Genomic DNA, 18393 nt, shown 5'->3' on the forward strand with positions numbered 1-18393 from the left:
CAGGGGTGCTAGGAAACAGAGACATACACGGTCCCCTAGGGAAGGGGAAAGGGACAAGAGCTCCTGAACAAATTGGGAGCATGGGGGAAGAATGGTAGGAGATAGGAGAAAGAGGAGCAGAGGTCCAGTGTCCAGGTTTGTATTCCTATGAGTTTTGTGTGTATGTGTCTACATGTGCATGTGTTTCTTATGCTATGTGTCTACATGTGCATGTGTTTCTCATGCTTTGTTTGTTTGTTGTTGTTTTTATTTCACTTTGGTTTGTTTTATTCTGGCTTGTTTGTTTTATTTGCCTGTTTGTTTCCTAAAGAAGGAAGAAGAAAGAAGCCATTGAGTTGGAAGGGTCTAGAAATGGGGAGGATCTGGGTGTAGATGGAGGAGAAAAAAACCTGATCAGAATATACAGTATGAAAAAAAATATTTTCAATTAAAAATAACATAAAAAGATAGCTACTTGGTATTTCTTAGAGACAGATAAAAAGAAATACAGAGTGTGAATGAAAACATGACAGTTAAGCTTCCAATGATTGCAAATGTACAATATAATGCTGGGAAATCAGTGCCTGTTAGCTGAGAGCAGAGACTGCAACTTTGGCTAACTAAGCAAGGAAGGAGATCTGGAAAAGCCAGGAAGCATGGAAGGCTACAAAATCAAGAAGATGCTCCAAGATTTATGGAGCCCAAGACAGTGAAAATCTCTTCTGACTACAGGGTGTCCCAGCTGGCCCACTGAAGCCAGAGTGCATCTAACCAAACATTCAGTTTAGGAGAATCCATACAAAGGGCAGCCAGAGCAGAAAGCCAGAATTCTAGCAAGAGTAGTCATGAAGTAAATGAAGCAATCAAAGTATGTTCCCAACAATTATTGTCCTCTACTGTAATTCCACTTTGGTTCTTTCTATATTGACACCTTCTTGGGTCAGAATTGAAATATTAGGCTGGATTATAGAAAAGTTATTTTCTTATGTCAAGACTACTCGAACAGTGGCAAAGTCCTATGGCTTAACCATACTAGGGTAGGCTAATGTACTCAACTCCTAAGGTTTGACCCATGGGGTTAAGGGACAAGTTGAAAGCTGGAATGTCAGTCTTTAAATCTTTAACAATTATCTCTTATAGAAGAATTGCCACCCAGGGAACACCCACTTACTGATTTTATTTACTGAGCACATACCCCAGGCACACAGGCACAGTATCTCCTGAGGGCAAAGCCCAGTACACAGTAGTATGAACTACCAGGAATGGCAAAGGACAAAAAGTACTCTAGCTGAGCAGAATCCACACAGGGACAAGGAGCATATGCTCTGAGCCACTCTTTGCTCTCTGCATTAGATTTTTACATATTACCTTATTTAATATAACAATCAAGTGCATATAAAAAGTTTTACATTTACTGGTTTTAGTTACATCTGATTTTCACATAAATTTTCTCATAACTCTCTAGACCTAAAATCTTTGGTGATATTTATTCACAATACTCTTGAATATTTGTCACAGAGTACATTGATATTTCATGTTTTCTCTCTACAGTACATTTTCTAGGTGCATAGAAACAGGGGGAAAGGGATGTCTTCTTTCTGAGGAGTATTGATTTTGTTTCTAATAAAAGCATAATCTATAGCTTAGCTGGAGTACTGGATAGTGATTATACATACATCACCTTTGAGATACAAGTTTCCACTAATGTGAAAATTACATGCCATTTTTCATGTGTGTTAGCTTCTATTCTGAAGGGGAGCTCATGAATAATTAAAGAGGCTGTCAATTCTTCTTAAGTAACACAGAAATTCCTTCAAGCACTAAATTGAAAATCATACAACAAATACATCAGGCATCCTTCAAACGTCAATTCTGTATACTTCCTAAATAATATAATTTATCTCAGAGATAACAGCGAAAAGAGTTGCCTGAAAACAATTCATTTGGAATACGTTTTAAGTGGCAGTAAGATGTCTCAGTGGACCTGAAAGCATTTATGCCAAGTTTGACAACGGAGTTGAGTTCAAGCCCTGGTGAAAGGTGATAACAGACTCCTACAGGTTGTCCATTACACACACACACACACACACACACACACACACACACACACACACACGCACACGCACACACGCACACACACGCAATCAAATGTTTAAATACATTTTTAAAACACCAGAAGCCCTTGCTGATCATTAAAGCAATTTAATAAATAATTGAATGAACCCAACAAAGCAGCACTCTCTTTCTTCTTTCAGATTGTTACCTATTTATCTTTATGTGGATTTTATTAAAATGAATTCTCGACAAGTGTAGCAGCAATACATTCATGTTTAAAAATAAAGAAATCAGTAAACATCATTTCAGGGTAAACTATTAATCTGATTTTAATAGAATCCTGTATTTTGAATTACATACCCTTTTTCACAAACCACTTACTTCCCTTTCTTCTCTTTTACCATTTCCTAAGGCTGTGACAACACTGTAACTGGGACTTTAGGGATTGGGGTCCCTGGCGGAAATGCCATGGGAACAATGGAAGTAGCCCACCCCGATAGGCCAAGCATCAGGAAAACGATTCCTCTCCTGGGAGAAGCTCATCTCCCTGTAGTTCCCTGACTGGCACAGATACATGGCACACACTTCCTAGCGTTTCTTTACTTCATGGTACGTCTATGAAGAAGCAGATCATATCGATAAAGAATCTTTCTTGTGGTGACATATTGTTTATGATCTATAAAGTTTGTTTGGAGATCAGAATGCAAAGCTAGCCACAGCCATTGAAGCTGGGCAGAGGGGTCCACACCTTTAATCCCAAGACTCAGGAGACAGAGGCAGATGGATCTCTGTGAGTTCAAGAGCACCCTGGGCTACCTGAGAGTGAATCAGTCTAAAAGAGAAACAGAGCCTGTAACCCAAGCACTAGAGAGAATGTAAGGAGCTCAGTGCAGTCTCAGGAGCAGTGCAGTCTGGAGATGCAATGAGAGGTTCGGTGGATCACCCCTTCCGTCTAAGCATGGGTAGAGGTGAGCACCCTCAAGTGGCTGGCTGCTTTGCTTCTCTGATCTTCAGCTTGAACCCCAATATCTGTCTCTGGGTTTATATTATTCACATAACATTTTCTCTCCACAATTTTTTGCAAAATTGTAAATACATTCATTTTTATACACATAAGTTTAAGTATGTGCATACGTGTGTAGATATACATACAGGTGTGCATACGGATGCAGCCATATGTTCATAGTGTCTCTTCCTCTTAATATAAACCTGTTTGGGAGCTCAGAGTCAAGCTTCACAGCCAAGGGTCTAATGTAAAGAAAAACACAGCAAAGCACAGAGGGCATTATCTGATGGTGCCTCCTAGTTAGAGAGCAACTTCAGAGGAATAAAGTTCACAGGGAATAAACTTTCTATTTATGTCAGAATACATAATAACGGCTTCGTTGTGACATTTGCCTCTTCCTCACTTACACTATTGTACTCTGCTCTTATTCTCCGCCATAGAGAAATTACGTTGTTAGAGGTGGACTTAACCCTTTCCAATTCCCTCTCTCTGCTACATGGCTGCCTCAGCCACCATGCCCCCTGCTGCCTTTTCTCCTTGCTATGAAGGAGTCTTAGCCCTCCAGAGATGTAAGTCCAAATAAACCCTGTCCTCCTCCAGACGACCCAGGTCTAATTACCAGCATCCACATGGAAGCCAACAACTATCACTGACTCCAGTTAGAGGGATCTAATGCCCTCTTCTGGCCTCTGCAGGCATCAGGCACACACATGCTACACAGAAATACATGCAGGCAAAATACGCATACACATTAAAATTATTTGTTTGGTTGGGTTTTTGTTTGCTTGCTTTTGTTCTTCATGACTGCATTTCTCTGTGTAGTCCTGGATGTCCTAGAACTCATTCTGTAGACAAGGCTGGCCTGGAACACATAGGGATCCACCTGCCCCCCCCCTTCTTGAACAGGGTCTCTTTGTGTAGTTTTGGAGCCTGTCCTGGAACTTGCTCTTGTAGACCAGGCTGCTCTCAAACTCAGAGATCGGCCTGCCTCTGCCTCCTAAGTAAGTGCTGGGATTTATGGCATGTGCCACCACTGCCCAGCTAAAACTAAAATAAAGTTTGATCTTATATTTAAAAAAAAAAAAGTAGAGCTTGTAATTTACATAAGGGAACAGTACTAGATAAGTGAGTTCTAAAATAACCACCATCTCTTTTAAGGACTGTTCTATACAGACATCTTCCTGTTGCACTGGAAAGGCTTCTTCAACTCAAAGATTATTTCAGCTGGGCATAGAAGCACATGTAGTCCTATCATTTAGGATGCTGAAGCATGAGGAGCTGAGTGTCAGGTCAGCTTGAACTATATGGCAAGACCCTCTCTCTATATCTCTTAAAAAAAAAAAAAAAAAGACTATTCCAAATAGAACTGGCAACTGCAGCTTTCTTAGCCTGTCCACCAGATCTGTTTGTGTGACTGATGCCAATGGTCTTAGCAAAGCCTACAGAGACTTGCCTGCTTTTCTGAAATAGGTGAGCTGCTGCTGTTTTCCTATGCAGTGCTCTTAGATTTTTCTCCTTCTGAAGTACTGGAGATTTAACCAGAGCTCTGTGCATGCTGGGTAAGGGCTCTCCAATGGAGCTATACCCTGAGCCCTCGATTTCAAAAATGCCAACCTTACATGATTTTGCGGAAAAATTTTATAAGATGTGAAGGCAAAACTCATGCTTTTCCCACTGTTTCTCATGAGCACACAGCTCTTGTATCTATAAATAACATCCATAACTTGTCTAGAGTAAAGATGGAAGTATACATGGATACTGACTGGTCAACACTGAAGTTCTCACTAAGAACACAGTCTTAGTATAAGCATGGTCTAAGAATTTAAGAGTAAAACATTATCAAAATTGCTCCTTTTGTGTTGTTTGGTGGTTTTGTTTTGTGCTGCTATTTCTGTGTGATATGGTTATTGGGTCTCATAGCCCAGACTGGCCTCAGATTTACTAAGTAGTCAAGGATGGCTTTGAACTTCAGATCTTCCTACCACAATCTTCCATATCCCGAGTACAGTGTGCACCAAAACACCCAGCCTATCAGAATTCTGAAATGAAGAAATCTAATTTTATCTTTCTTGTCCTTATCCCTAAAGTAAGTAGGGAGAGTCACAAATGATTTGTATAAATATTGATAATATCTATATGGTTTCTGATTTTCAGGATATATCATCTAAAACTCCAAGAATTATACTTTGTGTTAACTAAAGATATAAATGTGTTATAAAAGTTCTACCCTATTCCATGGAGTTCATAAAAGAAAACAGTAACAGAGAAGGTATGTGTATGACTGAGTTGCCCATAACTAATAAGTCACAGCAATCTCTAGGTTCAAGCTTCAACACACATGTATAAACCCAGAGCAGTTCCCTTTTTTAAAAACTTGCTTTGTGTTCGTGTGTGTGTGTGTGTGTGTGTGTGTGGTGTCTGTAAATGCTCGAAGAGGACATCATATCCCTTGGAGGTGATGTCATAAGTGGTTATGAACCACACAACATGATGTGGAAACGAAACTCATGTCCTTTGTAACCACTAAGCCATCTCTCCAGCCCAGACTAGTCCTTTATGCTTAAAAATACTTCTGCTCTTAATAAACTTACAAAAGAACTCTATTTAAAGAGCAAAGTCACAACTTACTTAGGCATCTGTCTCTTCATAAGGTCTTTTGAATGAGGTGCAATTTATAACTCAGACTAAATAGCTACTATTATTTTTGGAGTATATATTTTATTAATATAACTTTTATAAAACCTTTAAGATTGTAACATTCCTAACATAACGGTGCCTAATTACTGTCTTAATGTGCTCCAAAAATAGCTAGCACTGGGTTGCTGAGTTACTGAACACTATATATACACACATAGCTATAACAATTTTAAATAGCATGAATCATGTCTCTGTAACCCAGTAATCTTGCTTTATTCATTTCAAAATAGGTTTAAAATTATAATTTTAAGATTTATAAGAATAACTATTCTAAAGAAATTCTCAACTCTATCATTTGTAAGCACTGAAAACTTATATTACAAAATATATTTTAAAAGTAGTTGTTACATGTGTGTTTTTAATAATGTTTGTACTCTTTGAAAGCTTCATATGTTTATACAATGGGTATGGATCCCATCCACCACCTCCTCTCTCCAATTTTCCCTCATACTCCCACCTTGTCTCCCTCCAAGCTTCATGTCTTTTTAATTTTTTGTTATATATACTTAACAAATAAACAGTATTCTACCATTCTGTATTTATAGTCTACAGCCCTGTGGCAAATGCCGTATCTCATCAGAATAAACACAACAATAGCAGTTGCAGCTTTATTATTAAAATGTAATTCCAGATATCCAGTAGGATTAAATTCTAGGGGAAGATTAAATTTTGAACTTTTTAGATAATCCCTACCATGTTTTTACTTGTTTTTATAATTTAAGTATAAAACGTGAGCTTTCTTCCCGGATACTATTCCAACAGTGGCTCTTAAGTGAGATCTTCTGATAGAACTATGCAGGTTTTACAGGTAACCTTGTTTCAACGTTGTCACTACATGTGTCAAAATTATGCAAAAGCACATCTGTTCCAAGATTCTTGGTGGTGGCCACGCCTTTAATCCCAGCACATGGGAGGCTAAGGCAGGTTTATCTCTGAGTTCCAGGCAGTAGGGCAGTTCCAAGACAGCCAGAGCTACACGGAGAAACCCTGTTTCAAAAAGTGAATAAATAAAATTAAAAAGTGTAATAACACCAAAATGCTAAAGATCATTTTAATAATGGATAATGGATTACAGGTTAATTTAGCCTAAGGGCCACTCTTTCTACAGCAAATTTTGAAAGAACATCTTTTGTTGCACTAATTTTGCAAACAAATAAATAATGGAGTAGGGGAGGCTCTCTGTCTCTGTCCCTCCTTCCCTTCCTCCCTCCCTCCTCCCCCCCCACTCTCTTTTTTTCTGCCTGCTTTTTCCTCCTAAGTAGGAACAGACTGCCCACAGGGACCACACCAAACCTTCACAGGGAACCCGATGTTCAATGACTTCAAAGAACAAAGTTCATCCAGGGCTAGGGAGGTGGCTCCGTGAGTAAAAACGTGCTCAGCAAACCTGAGAACCAGAGTGTGAATGCCCAGCCTCGCGCACAGGGCAAGCATGGCCATCGGCCTCTGCAACCCCCACACCAATAGAAGACAGGCAGATCCCAAGAGCTCACTGGACAGCAGCCTCACTGAAAGGGGGAACTTGGGGTTCAGGGAGCCCTTGTGTCAAGGCAGTAAGTCTGCCCTTGTGTCAAGGCAGTAAGTCTGAGCGTGACAGATAAGTTTCAATTACAAAGTTATTATAATTATGTGTACACAAAGAGTTCCATAACTCAGGAACCAATTCTACTTATTTATAGAATATGCCGAGGCAACAGACACTATTTAGGATCGCCAGGACCATAATATTTTTTATGAAAGATGACTCAATGAAACTTATATTCTAAAAATAATATCTTATTTAAATAAGTTATAAGTTGACCTGAGTTATAAGTTGACCTTTAGTTTTTTGTTTTTCTTTTTAAGAAAAAAAAAAAAGGACTTAAAAACAGACAGATGCTGTGTGAGTTTTATTGTTCTTAAAATTTAATTTCACTAACAGCCTGCTCTGGCCTCTGCATGCTCCTGCACAGCCTGTGTACTCACACTCATGTGCAATATGCACACGCGCGCGCGCGCACACACACACACACACACACACACACACACACACACACACACCACTTCATTCGGAGACAGGAAAATTATCAAGGTTGTCTACCAAAAGTAGTAACTAAAACTGATGGTAGCAGGGCAGTTCTTATGCATGTTCCCCATCCTTCCACTAGGGGAGCTATCAGACAGCGTCCAACCTTGGCTGGTTTATAATCTGCTGAGATTCTCTCAGAGAATCCAGTCAGAAGCCTGGGGTGAGCCTTGGGTATGATGGATTTAGTGAAATGAGCTGGCTCCCCACCCAGAGAAACTACAATTTCAGATAAAAAGCTGGCTTTCAGCTACGCCGAGAAAGTGAAGGGTGTCCTCCGAACATGTGTGGGGATGCCAGCAGCTAATCTACAAACTGGCAGATCACCATACAATTACCCAGCACAGAATCTGGAGTCAAACTGCCTGGATTTATATGATAGCTCTGTCACCCCCCAACAAGTTACTTAGCCTCATTTTCTCTATCAGGCAACAAAGGGCCATGAGGTCCTACCTCACGGTTGTACTGCAAATAATGAATTCACCTTTGTAAGATGACTAGAGGGGCTGGAAAAACGGCTCCTAGGTTAAGAGCTCTTGCTGATCTTGCAGAGGACCCAGATCAGTTCCCATCACCCACATCCAGAGCTGAGCTCCATATACAGTGGATGCAGTGCCCCCTTCTGGCCTCCACAGGTACCTACCTGCACACATGGTACACATATAAACATTCAAAGCACACACACACACACACACACACACGCCTACAACACAAGTAAAATACAATAGATCTTTTAAAAATAATTGTAAGATGATTTAAAACAGTCACAAAGCAAGTCCATTTATATGTGTGGCTGAAAATCGAGTGAGTGAAAGAGGGAACAAGGGAAAGGGTTAAGAAAGAGAGGGAGGATGGAGGAGGACGCAAGCAGTCAGAAATGAAACCGCTGGCTCAGACAGGGAGTGCACACAGCCTGCTCTCTGGTACATGAAGGAAGTGTGGCAAAGTTGTTCTGACATGTCCACAGGGCGAAGGGTCAGCCAGTCCGTGAGACAGAGGCAAACTGTGTTTGGAATTCCTCACGGAGAAACACAGCAGCCTGGGCATGCTGGGAATGGAACAAATTCCTTACAAGGATAGGAATAGTTTGTCCTCTCCATCTTGGGGGAAAATGACAGTCAAAATCAGAGAAAGCATAAGGCTCAAATGAGCATACCAAAGCCTTCCATTTTCTCTTTTATGAGAAAAATGTACTTGGAATCATTTATCATACTAACCAAGGGCACTTTTCTCATTTTGAACAAAAAAATATACAAAGACCATTATAATTCCAACAGGCTAAAGTTTTAGCGAATCTCTCAATCTAAAAACCTTCTTAACAAAATTGCATTTAGCTTACAAAAGTGAACAAAATTCTATATCCATTTCTATGCAAAAGATTTTCAGAGCAATTTCATCACTGGAAATGTAAAGAAGTGTCACATAAATTCAGTTTTCTGTATCTTCATTATCCCTAAGGCTACAGTCCCAGCTAGGAAGAAACCCACGCTGTTTTACTCTAGTAAGCAAGATCAAGGTAAGCAAGGTAATCAAGATCAGAGCCTCTGGGGTTCAAGTAACTGACATCTGTCCAAGATCCCCCGCAACCCACGGGGAGCTGAGAACACAAAAATGGGCTCAGCCTTTTCATCACCCCAGCACAAAACAACCACTTGCTGCTGCCACTAATCTTTCCTGTTCCTCTGATGCAAGTGGTTGTTTTGTGCTGGGGTGATGAAAAGGCTCCCATCTTTGTGTTCTCAGCTCTGTGGGTCGTGTAATTCAAGGTGGGGTGGGGGAGGGAGGACACGGGACACAGGACCATCATTTACTTTGTTATGTTGAGGGCTCAGAATTTTGTAACAAAAGACAAATTAATGAGAAAAGCACATAGTTTTACTTAGTAGAAGTTTTATGTGACTTGGCACCCTTCATAAGACCCCTCCCCCCAGAAGCAGGTGAACCTCTGTGGGGTTGTTTTTTGGTTTTTGGTTTTTTGTTTGTTTACATGTATTTTATGTGTACAGTGTTCTGCCTGCATGTATGTCTACATGACAGAAGAGGGCATCAGATCCCATTATAAATGCTTGTGTGCCATCTTGCAGTTGCTGGGAAACGAACTCATGACCTCTGGAAGAACAGTGAGTACTCTTAAGTTGAGCCATCCATCTCTCCAGCCCCCAACCTGTTTATCTTTCAGGGTGGGTTTAATTCAGGGTTATAGAGAAGTTATATAGTTATAGAGACGTACAATTAGATGAAAAGTGTGACTGATGGTATTGAGCTGGAGAACTTTGTAATCCCCATGTCTTCGGAGAAAAGGACATTCTTTCCTTCCAGGTCCAAGGAAGGACAACCCCTCAAAGGTTAGCCAGACAACCTGCTTCCAGAGACCATTAGAAAATTTTTCCTAAGTTCATAATCTCCTTCAGAGGAAGAGCAGGAAGTCAAGAATGACCTTTCAGCTTCTCAAATTCAGTCCTTAGTTTAAAATGCTTTTGGAGCTGGAGGGATGGCCCAGTGGTTACGAGCACTAGCTTCTCTTCCAGAGGACCCGGTTCAGTTCCCAGCACCCACATGGTGGCTCACAACCATATGGAACTCCAGTTCAATGGGATTTGATGCTTTCTTCTGACGTTCATACATACCAGGCACACAAATAGTGCAGAGGCGTATATACAGGCAAAACACCCATGCACATAAGTCAAAAATAAGTTAATCACTAAAATAAATAAATAAATAAAGTGTCTTAGGATTCGGACTGGAGAGATGGCTCAGTGGGTAAAGCTTGCCCTACAATAATGAGGACCCAAGTTCAGATCCCCAGCACCCACGTAAAAAGGCAGCCATGGTAGCACACAGCTACAACCCCAGCGCTGGCTGGATAGAAACAGGTAGATGCCTGGAATGCTTACTGGCCAACCAGCCAAGCCAAATCAGTGAGCTCAAAAAAATAAAGTGACGAGTGATTAAAGAAGATACAGGACATGGGGCTCTTCACCTCCACACATCACATGAACAATACACACACACACACACACACACACACACACACACACACACACACACACAAATTTAAGGCATGATATCCTAAATGCCATCCATGAATAAAGCACATTAATTTAGACTCTATGTTTAAATATTAAATATACTTGAGAATTTTCTCCAATTTTATAAACTAAAACTTCTCAATTACTTCTTTTCTGGAAAAGGTCCCACTGTGCCATCCAAGCTCCTAACTCATGCCCTTCAGCCACAGCCTCCCTAATGCTGGAATCAGGCTGGCACCCAGCTTTTTAATATTCTTTATTCTGATAATTTTCAGTAATAAGCTCAAATAGCAGCACCTAAAGTCATTTCCCCTTTGTAGCTATGTAATACTTCAAGAATTTAATTTAAGAATTAAAACTTCTCTCAGTTAAAATTAGATAAATCACAGTATTTCCATCCTTTACAAATTCTTCTGCTTTCTATTAAATTTGACTAGCTCTAGCTCCACTGTTCTGAACAAACAAAACTTTAATCTTCCTATGTAGACACACACACACACACTCAGAGTTTACAACGAAGCTTTTTAATGATATCCTGATTGATGAAACATATTCTTCTGAAAATTAGAATATACCATTTGGACAAATAGTTAGGATGTAGTAAAAAAACAAAATGTTAAATTATTCCACTGATACCATTAGATAGCTAGTCAACTATATGCAAGCTTAGAGGACATTAAGGGGCAAAGCCTTGTCTCATAATCAAAAGCCTGTACAAACAAAGGCTAGGACTCCAGGACATCATTACCATTGGAGGAATGAGACCTGAGTCATATCTCTGGCTTTGGGAGGAAATATGACATCATGAACTACCCCGAAGGTCATGGATAACTATCTAAAGCTGGTTTAATGAGTGCTAACACTTATAAGGTTATAGCTGGCAGATTATCTGATAAAAAGCAAGGTTGTACCATTCACTGTACATAACAGGGTCAACCACCTAGACAGGAAAATCGGCCAGGAAGCTGGCTGGTGTGGAGACAGTGGTGCAGATAAGACAGTCATCCCTTTGGCCACCGCCCACTCTCATCTCCAGAGGGCTTTACATTACTCTATAACAAACCTTACCTACCTGTGCATCCCCTTGGCTTCTTTCAAAAAGATAAAGGAACTGAGGGAAGACCAGAGAGTGATCCTGGTAATGATGCTAAAGATCTGATCCTAAAGAATTCCTTTAAAACTAAATCTAGAGACTAGGGATGGAACTCGGTGATAGAACATACACAAAGAATAGCCATGACCTTGCATTAGATCCCCAATACCAAAAAATAATCCAATACACATGGAGAAATAAAATACTGGAAAAAGTCTATATTCTGACTGCATGAACACTACCATAAATGGAGGTACCAACCGAACTGCAGAGCCTGGTGTTCTCGGTGCACGGCTTCATCCCTAACACCTGGCAGGTGGCATACCCATATAATGTCAGCAGTTGGGAAGCTAAGATGGGGCCAGTGCTTCAGTTCAAGGTCAGCCTGCCAGCAGTGGATGCAGAACAAACTTTGTTCCCAAAACAACAATATAAATAAACGAAAATCTGCTGCTTCAGTGTGTAGAAAAATTAAAATCTCTCATGACTATTAAAATATCTACACTACATTTCTTATAAGTGTACACAAAAACAGTACAATGCTCCCACAAGTTAAAAATAAGTTTATCAAGCAGTGATATTTTCCCTACATTTTCTATGTTTTGTAATGTTTTGCTGAAATTTTCAGAACATAAATGTTTCGAAGCAGTAGTCCCTGACGCATCTGGAAGAAAGAAAGGAATTACAAGGGCAGTGGCCTTTGCAAAAATGACAAATGAATATCCATCGGTTCCTGTTCCCATTAAAGCTGTGAGATTTCACATTCTTCACCACACAATGGAGCTTTTATCAATGCTGGAAAATATTTTTGTGAGAAGATTTGCAGAGAATGGATGGAATTCTTAGTGTGGCAAGCACCCATTGAGTTATTTTGAAGAACAATGACTGAATAACTAATTAGAAATGTTCCAGTGATATTTATGCTACAAAAGAAAAGATTTAAGTGTGGCATTTTCTCTTGAGAAGTCTGTCAGAAAAGCTACATTAAGTTTGTTGACTGTGGGCATCCATTCTGGAATGATCTTCCCTCAAAACTCTAACAGCTGCCTTCCCTTTGGCCAGCTAATGCTTTTGACATCCTACTTGGCTTCTAAGTGTCATTGTTTGAATGGTTCCTTGTACATACTTCAGTCTACCCTACCCCAAAACAGGACTTAACATGACTCCAAAGAACATAAAGCATGATAAATGGTCATAAAATAAGGAAAACGAGACAAAGGAAGGCTAAAACAAGAAAGACAGATGAAGTGTCGTACAGTCAAAATTAAAACAAGCTAACACCTCAGCTTCTGACGGCAAAGCCTTTCTATCTCAGGAAGCACAAGCTAACCATCCAATATCATCATGTCAAAGATGATCTATTGGGTCAGAGAGATGACTCAATGGTTAAGATGGCTATTCTTCTGGAGGACCAGGGTTCAACTCCCAGCAACCACATGGCAGCTCACAATAGTCTGGATTTCCAGTTCCAGGGGAACTGATATCCTCACACAGACAAACATGAGGGCAAAACACAAATGCATATGAAATAAGAATTTTTTTAAGCAAAGGAGAAGAAAGAGGAGGAGGAGAAGCTTGTTCTAAAAAATAAAAACAAAAACAAAAAACAAAAACACAAAAAAAAAACCCGATGTTTTAAAAAACAGTTCTGATACTGGAATTAAACAATAAATTGGGGTTGGTGTGGGGACATGGCTCTATTAGTAGAGCATCTGACTAGTACACACAAAGCTGTCATTTCAATCTGAACACCTATAACCTAGGCATGGTGGTGCCTATAGAGGCAGGATGATAAGAAGGTCAGTCTTTACTATACAGTGAGTATGAGGCCAGCCTGGGCACAGGACACTTTGTCTTACAACAAGAATATATTTAAAAAAAAAAATTCCAATAAGATTTTTTTGGTCATTTAACACTTACTTTTAAATACATAAACTTTCTATAAAGCATATACTTATGAAGTCTTAAAAGGAAGGCAAAACATTTGAAAGCAACATTCCCATAACACTTCTACAGAGACACGGTTTTAAGTAAGTAAGTGTGCGATTTGCTGATGGTCTGGCTTAGTCTAGAAATGCATTCTCATAGAGTGAAAGAGATTTTCTCACAACAAAGGAAAAAGGAAAAGAAACAATGAGAAAAGCATTTGATAACTGTTCCTAGCAAAGATATACCTAAAATATTCTCTCCACAAAAGGCTTGCATAACCTTGGGTAGGTTGTTCACATTCTTGGGACTTTGCTACCACTATGAGTGATGACTCATTAGAAAATCAAGTGATTCAATGTATCCACTTTTGTTTTTTACCTGTATTTACATGTGTGCATGGGCATGCACACACGTATGAGCAAACGCAGTGACTACAGTGAGGTCAGAGGACAACTTACAGGATTTTGTCCTCTCCTACCACCTGAGCCAAGAGGATCCGACTCAGCCAGATTTGGTAGCAAGTGCCTTTACCCACCGGGCCATCTTACTGACCTCAATTACCTACCATATTTTTATACTGCGACTTTATCTAGTAACCTTACTGAACTGTACAATGAGCTTTAATCATTTTTGTCTTTGAATTTCTACCGCTTGCTCCTCTTTGTGAACATAAAGGAAAAGTTTAGGAACAACTCCCCTGAACCCTCAAAACTCCATGCAGTGTTCTTGGCCATCACTGACCCTAACAGGCTTCTCTTAACACAATCCCCAGCCCTCCTGCCCCATCCCACTATACTTCACACTCGAATAGTAATTCGATCACACAGCATCAGATGCCGTTCACACTCTTGCCATGCTCTCTTGTTCCTTTAATATATCTGCATCTGTGTGTAAAGGTCAAGCATATGTCAAGTTAGCTTCCTATCTTCATTCCATGCTGAGAACTGTACCCTAGACAAAGAGGAATTATGAGTCTCTGGAATGCCATCCCAAGCACGCGTGCACTGATCTGCCAACCCTTCATACACGGCTTCATAAAATAGCCCTCTCTACTTCCCTTAACCTCTGTCTAAAACTTTTACCATTTTCCTAAAATTATCTGTTCACTTTCTTTATTCCCTTATCCGCCAAAACATCACAGAGTGCTTCAGAAAATTCCCCTCTCTAGCCCTTAACCACTATCTAAAACTTCACCATTTTCCTAAAATTATTTTTCTTTGTTCCCTTATTATATGAATTTCTTTTACCAATACTCCTGGGTTTGTAATTTAACCTCTAATAAAACTGAACTGCAGGGGTTGGGGGGGTGGCTTAGGCAGGAAAGGTGCTTGCTGTGCAGGCCTGGCGGCCTGAGTTCAATTCCTAGAGCCCCTGTAAAAGTGAAAGGAGAAAACCTACCCCACAAAACTGCCTTCTGACTTCCACATACGCAGTGTGGAACACGCAATCCCACACTCACACACAGACAGACGGACATGCCCCCACACAGAAAACAACAATAAATAAATTTAAAGTTAAAACTGAACTACTTGACAGTCCCTGAATATGTCTTGATTTCTTTGCACACACTCTTCCTCTGCCTGGAACGCCCTCCTCCATTTTGCTTAACCAGAGTGCCTCTTGAGTTTCTTACAATCTCAGCGCCACGCTGTCTCCTGTGAAACTTCCTCAATACATACGCTTCTCCTGTGTGCCTTCAGTACACGGCATCCACCTCTAGGTACAGGAATCACACTCACCCACTTCGTTCCTGCAAAAGACTGCCTCACAAAGGCCCAGGAATTTCATTTCAGTTTACTATCCCAAGCACCTACTCAGTGCTAGCTAATTATATGTTAAAGGAATGAATATTCCCTCTAAAGTACAATTCCTTGAGCCTGACATTATATAAAAGAAATAAACTGAGAGAAAATAAATTTATCAAAACCTTAGTTAAGATGAATGACCAGTAACATCAATAGTAAATTCTATATTCATAACCCAGATAAAATGCTCTTACATAAAATATTTTCCAAGTAAATAATAGAAATCTTTTACTGAAAGATAAAAGGCTCTTTGTTTAATAAACCTGAATGGATAGCAACTAAATTAACTGAAGCTATGTTACTAGACAATACTAATGGTACCACTGTTAATGTTTTTCTATTTTAACAGATATCTGAGTGATGAGGAACACTATGAAAGCATTGCTGATCACAAAATACTTCTCTTGAATAGTTTAAAGCATAAAAGAAAACCCAACAGTGAAAACTGATTGCCACCAAACCCATCCTTCCACTAAAAGTGCGCATCTGAACAATCAATCACTAATGCACCGAGGTGATACAATGTGAAGAATGAAACCATATCCTAAAAGGTCACAGATAACTTGGCATTCTTTTTATTATGTTAAAAGCAACTAAAATAAATGTGCACATATTTGGGGAGAATACAAGGAAATACTACACACCAACTTCAGGATAATAGCCAAACTAAATGGAGGCAGATCAAGGGAAAGGCAACAACAGTTAGTTGAAATCTGAGCTTTCATTTTGGTACTAGATGTTCAGTTACTGAATTCTTGTTTTAAATAGATAGACAGTGTAAAGGGAACAAAATAGGTAGAGTGGTAAAGAGGGAGAGAAAAGAGAAGGAAAGAATCAGGATATGAAAAAAAAAAAAACTCAAAAGATAAAAGTAAACCAAACACAGACCAAACACTGATAGTGTGCTTGGACCAAGAATGAGTGACCCTAAAACACGATGGCACAAGACAACACTACAAGCCCTGCTTGAAGTTCGTAGGCTAACACAAACCTTTTATCTCTGAATCCAACTCAAAATTCACCCACCCATTCAATCCCCACCTTATTGCAATCGAGTGTATCTGCTATAAATGGCCTCCAATAAACGTGAGGCCTTTGACACTCAGGAGTAGACATTCTCCTCAGCAAATAATAGCCAAAGGGGGAGGAGGGACCCACATAAATGAAAATGGGGCTGACCCATTGACTGCTTCTGTAATAGAGAGGACAGTTCCTACAAGCCTCTGAATGGGAACATGATGATTGTCATTCACCCATTCAATACTTATCAAGTGCCAATTATATGTCAACTCTCATGAAAAGCAAAGGGACCCTTTGAACTTACAGGTCATGCTTGAATCCAGTCTAGTATCTTCTCTAGCAAGCTCCAGAATTAACAGTGTCCTCAACAGAACCTACCACACTTTCAGCCACTACTTAACCAACCAACATCAAAGCAGCTCACATGCAAAGTGAGGTTACACTGGCCCTCCAAACTCAAGGACACCAAATCTCTAGGACAACCATTGGGAAAGCACACATGAGATGTCCTGAGCACAGTGCTGCCTGTCTTACCTGCTATCTCTGTAAGTGTGTTGACGTGATCTCCATCTGCCAGCTTCACAAAGCCAACCTGACTTTGGAAAGTGTCAATCCCTTGGAAGGACAAAGTCAGGTGCTTCCCTTGAAGGATTTCCTCAATGAATGGCTTCAGTTCCAAAAGCGCATCAGTACCACTAGTGAGAGACAATATTTTTCAGCAATATGATAAGTAATAAAATAGACAAAACCAAGTAAGAAACAAAGAAATCCATTTTAAAAGATAAATTGTGTGTGTGTGTGTGTGTGTGTGTGTGTGTGTGTGTGTGTGTGTGTGTTATTTCAAATTTCAAAGTTCAAAATATCTTTTAGATTATTTCAAAGTTCAGAATATCTTTTAGATCTAACCCGAGGTTAAAACCAATTTTAATTTTTAATCAACTATAGAAGAGGTGAATTAACTCTTTTCCTAATTAAAATTACTATTAAAGACATAAAAGCAGACACTTGTGGTGGTTTGAATAGGAATGGCCTCCATAGACTCCTGTTATCTGACCTACAGGGAGTGGCATTAGGAGGTGTGGCCTTGTTGGATGTGATCTTGTTGGAGGAAGTTTGTCAATGTGGAGGTGGGCTTTGAGATCTCACATGTTCAAGCCACACCCAGTGTCTCAGACCACTTCCAGCACCATTTCTGCCTGCACACCACATGATTCCTGCCATGGCAATAATGAACTACACCTCTGAAACTGTAAGCCAGGCCCAGTGAAATGTTTTCCTCTAAAGTGTTGCTGTGGTCACGGCTGTGTCTCTTCACAGCAACATGAATCCTAAGACAACACTATTCCGTTATTCATCAAGAAACTTCTCAGATGTGGTAGCACGCACTTATAAACAAAGCACTCTGGAGGCTGAAACAGGAGGGCTGCAAATTTGAAGCCAACTGGGACCACATAAATAGAGTACAATAAGACCTTGACTCAAAGCATAAAAATTAAAACAAACAAAAAGAAACTCCTAACCCCCCAAAAAAAAAAAAAAAAAATGTGGCTGTGTAACTCAAAGTGCCGGAGCTACAGCAGCTACACAGCTCGGATGTAGAGCAGTTGCCTACTGTGTATGGGGACCTAGATTCAACCTCCAGGACCTCAGGGAAAAATAGGGCCGCAAAACAAAAAACACATCCCAAACAACCCACCACAGGGAAGAGCTTTGTT

The 18393-nt window shown here is 40.0% G+C and overlaps 1 protein-coding gene across 2 annotated transcripts in view; it reads right to left on the reverse strand.

The window, feature by feature from the left end:
• Positions 1–18393, reverse strand: part of Akap7 (A-kinase anchoring protein 7) — a 122228-nt gene that overhangs the window by 77288 nt on the left and 26547 nt on the right. For both annotated transcript variants that reach the window (XM_051175408.1, XM_051175409.1), the window contains exon 5: positions 17213–17373. In XM_051175408.1, coding sequence (XP_051031365.1) covers positions 17213–17373 — 161 coding nt within the window. The remainder of the gene's footprint in view (positions 1–17212; positions 17374–18393) is intronic.

Source organism: Phodopus roborovskii, unplaced genomic scaffold (genome assembly GCF_943737965.1).
Source record: "Phodopus roborovskii unplaced genomic scaffold, PHOROB, whole genome shotgun sequence".
NCBI lineage: Eukaryota > Metazoa > Chordata > Mammalia > Rodentia > Cricetidae > Phodopus > Phodopus roborovskii.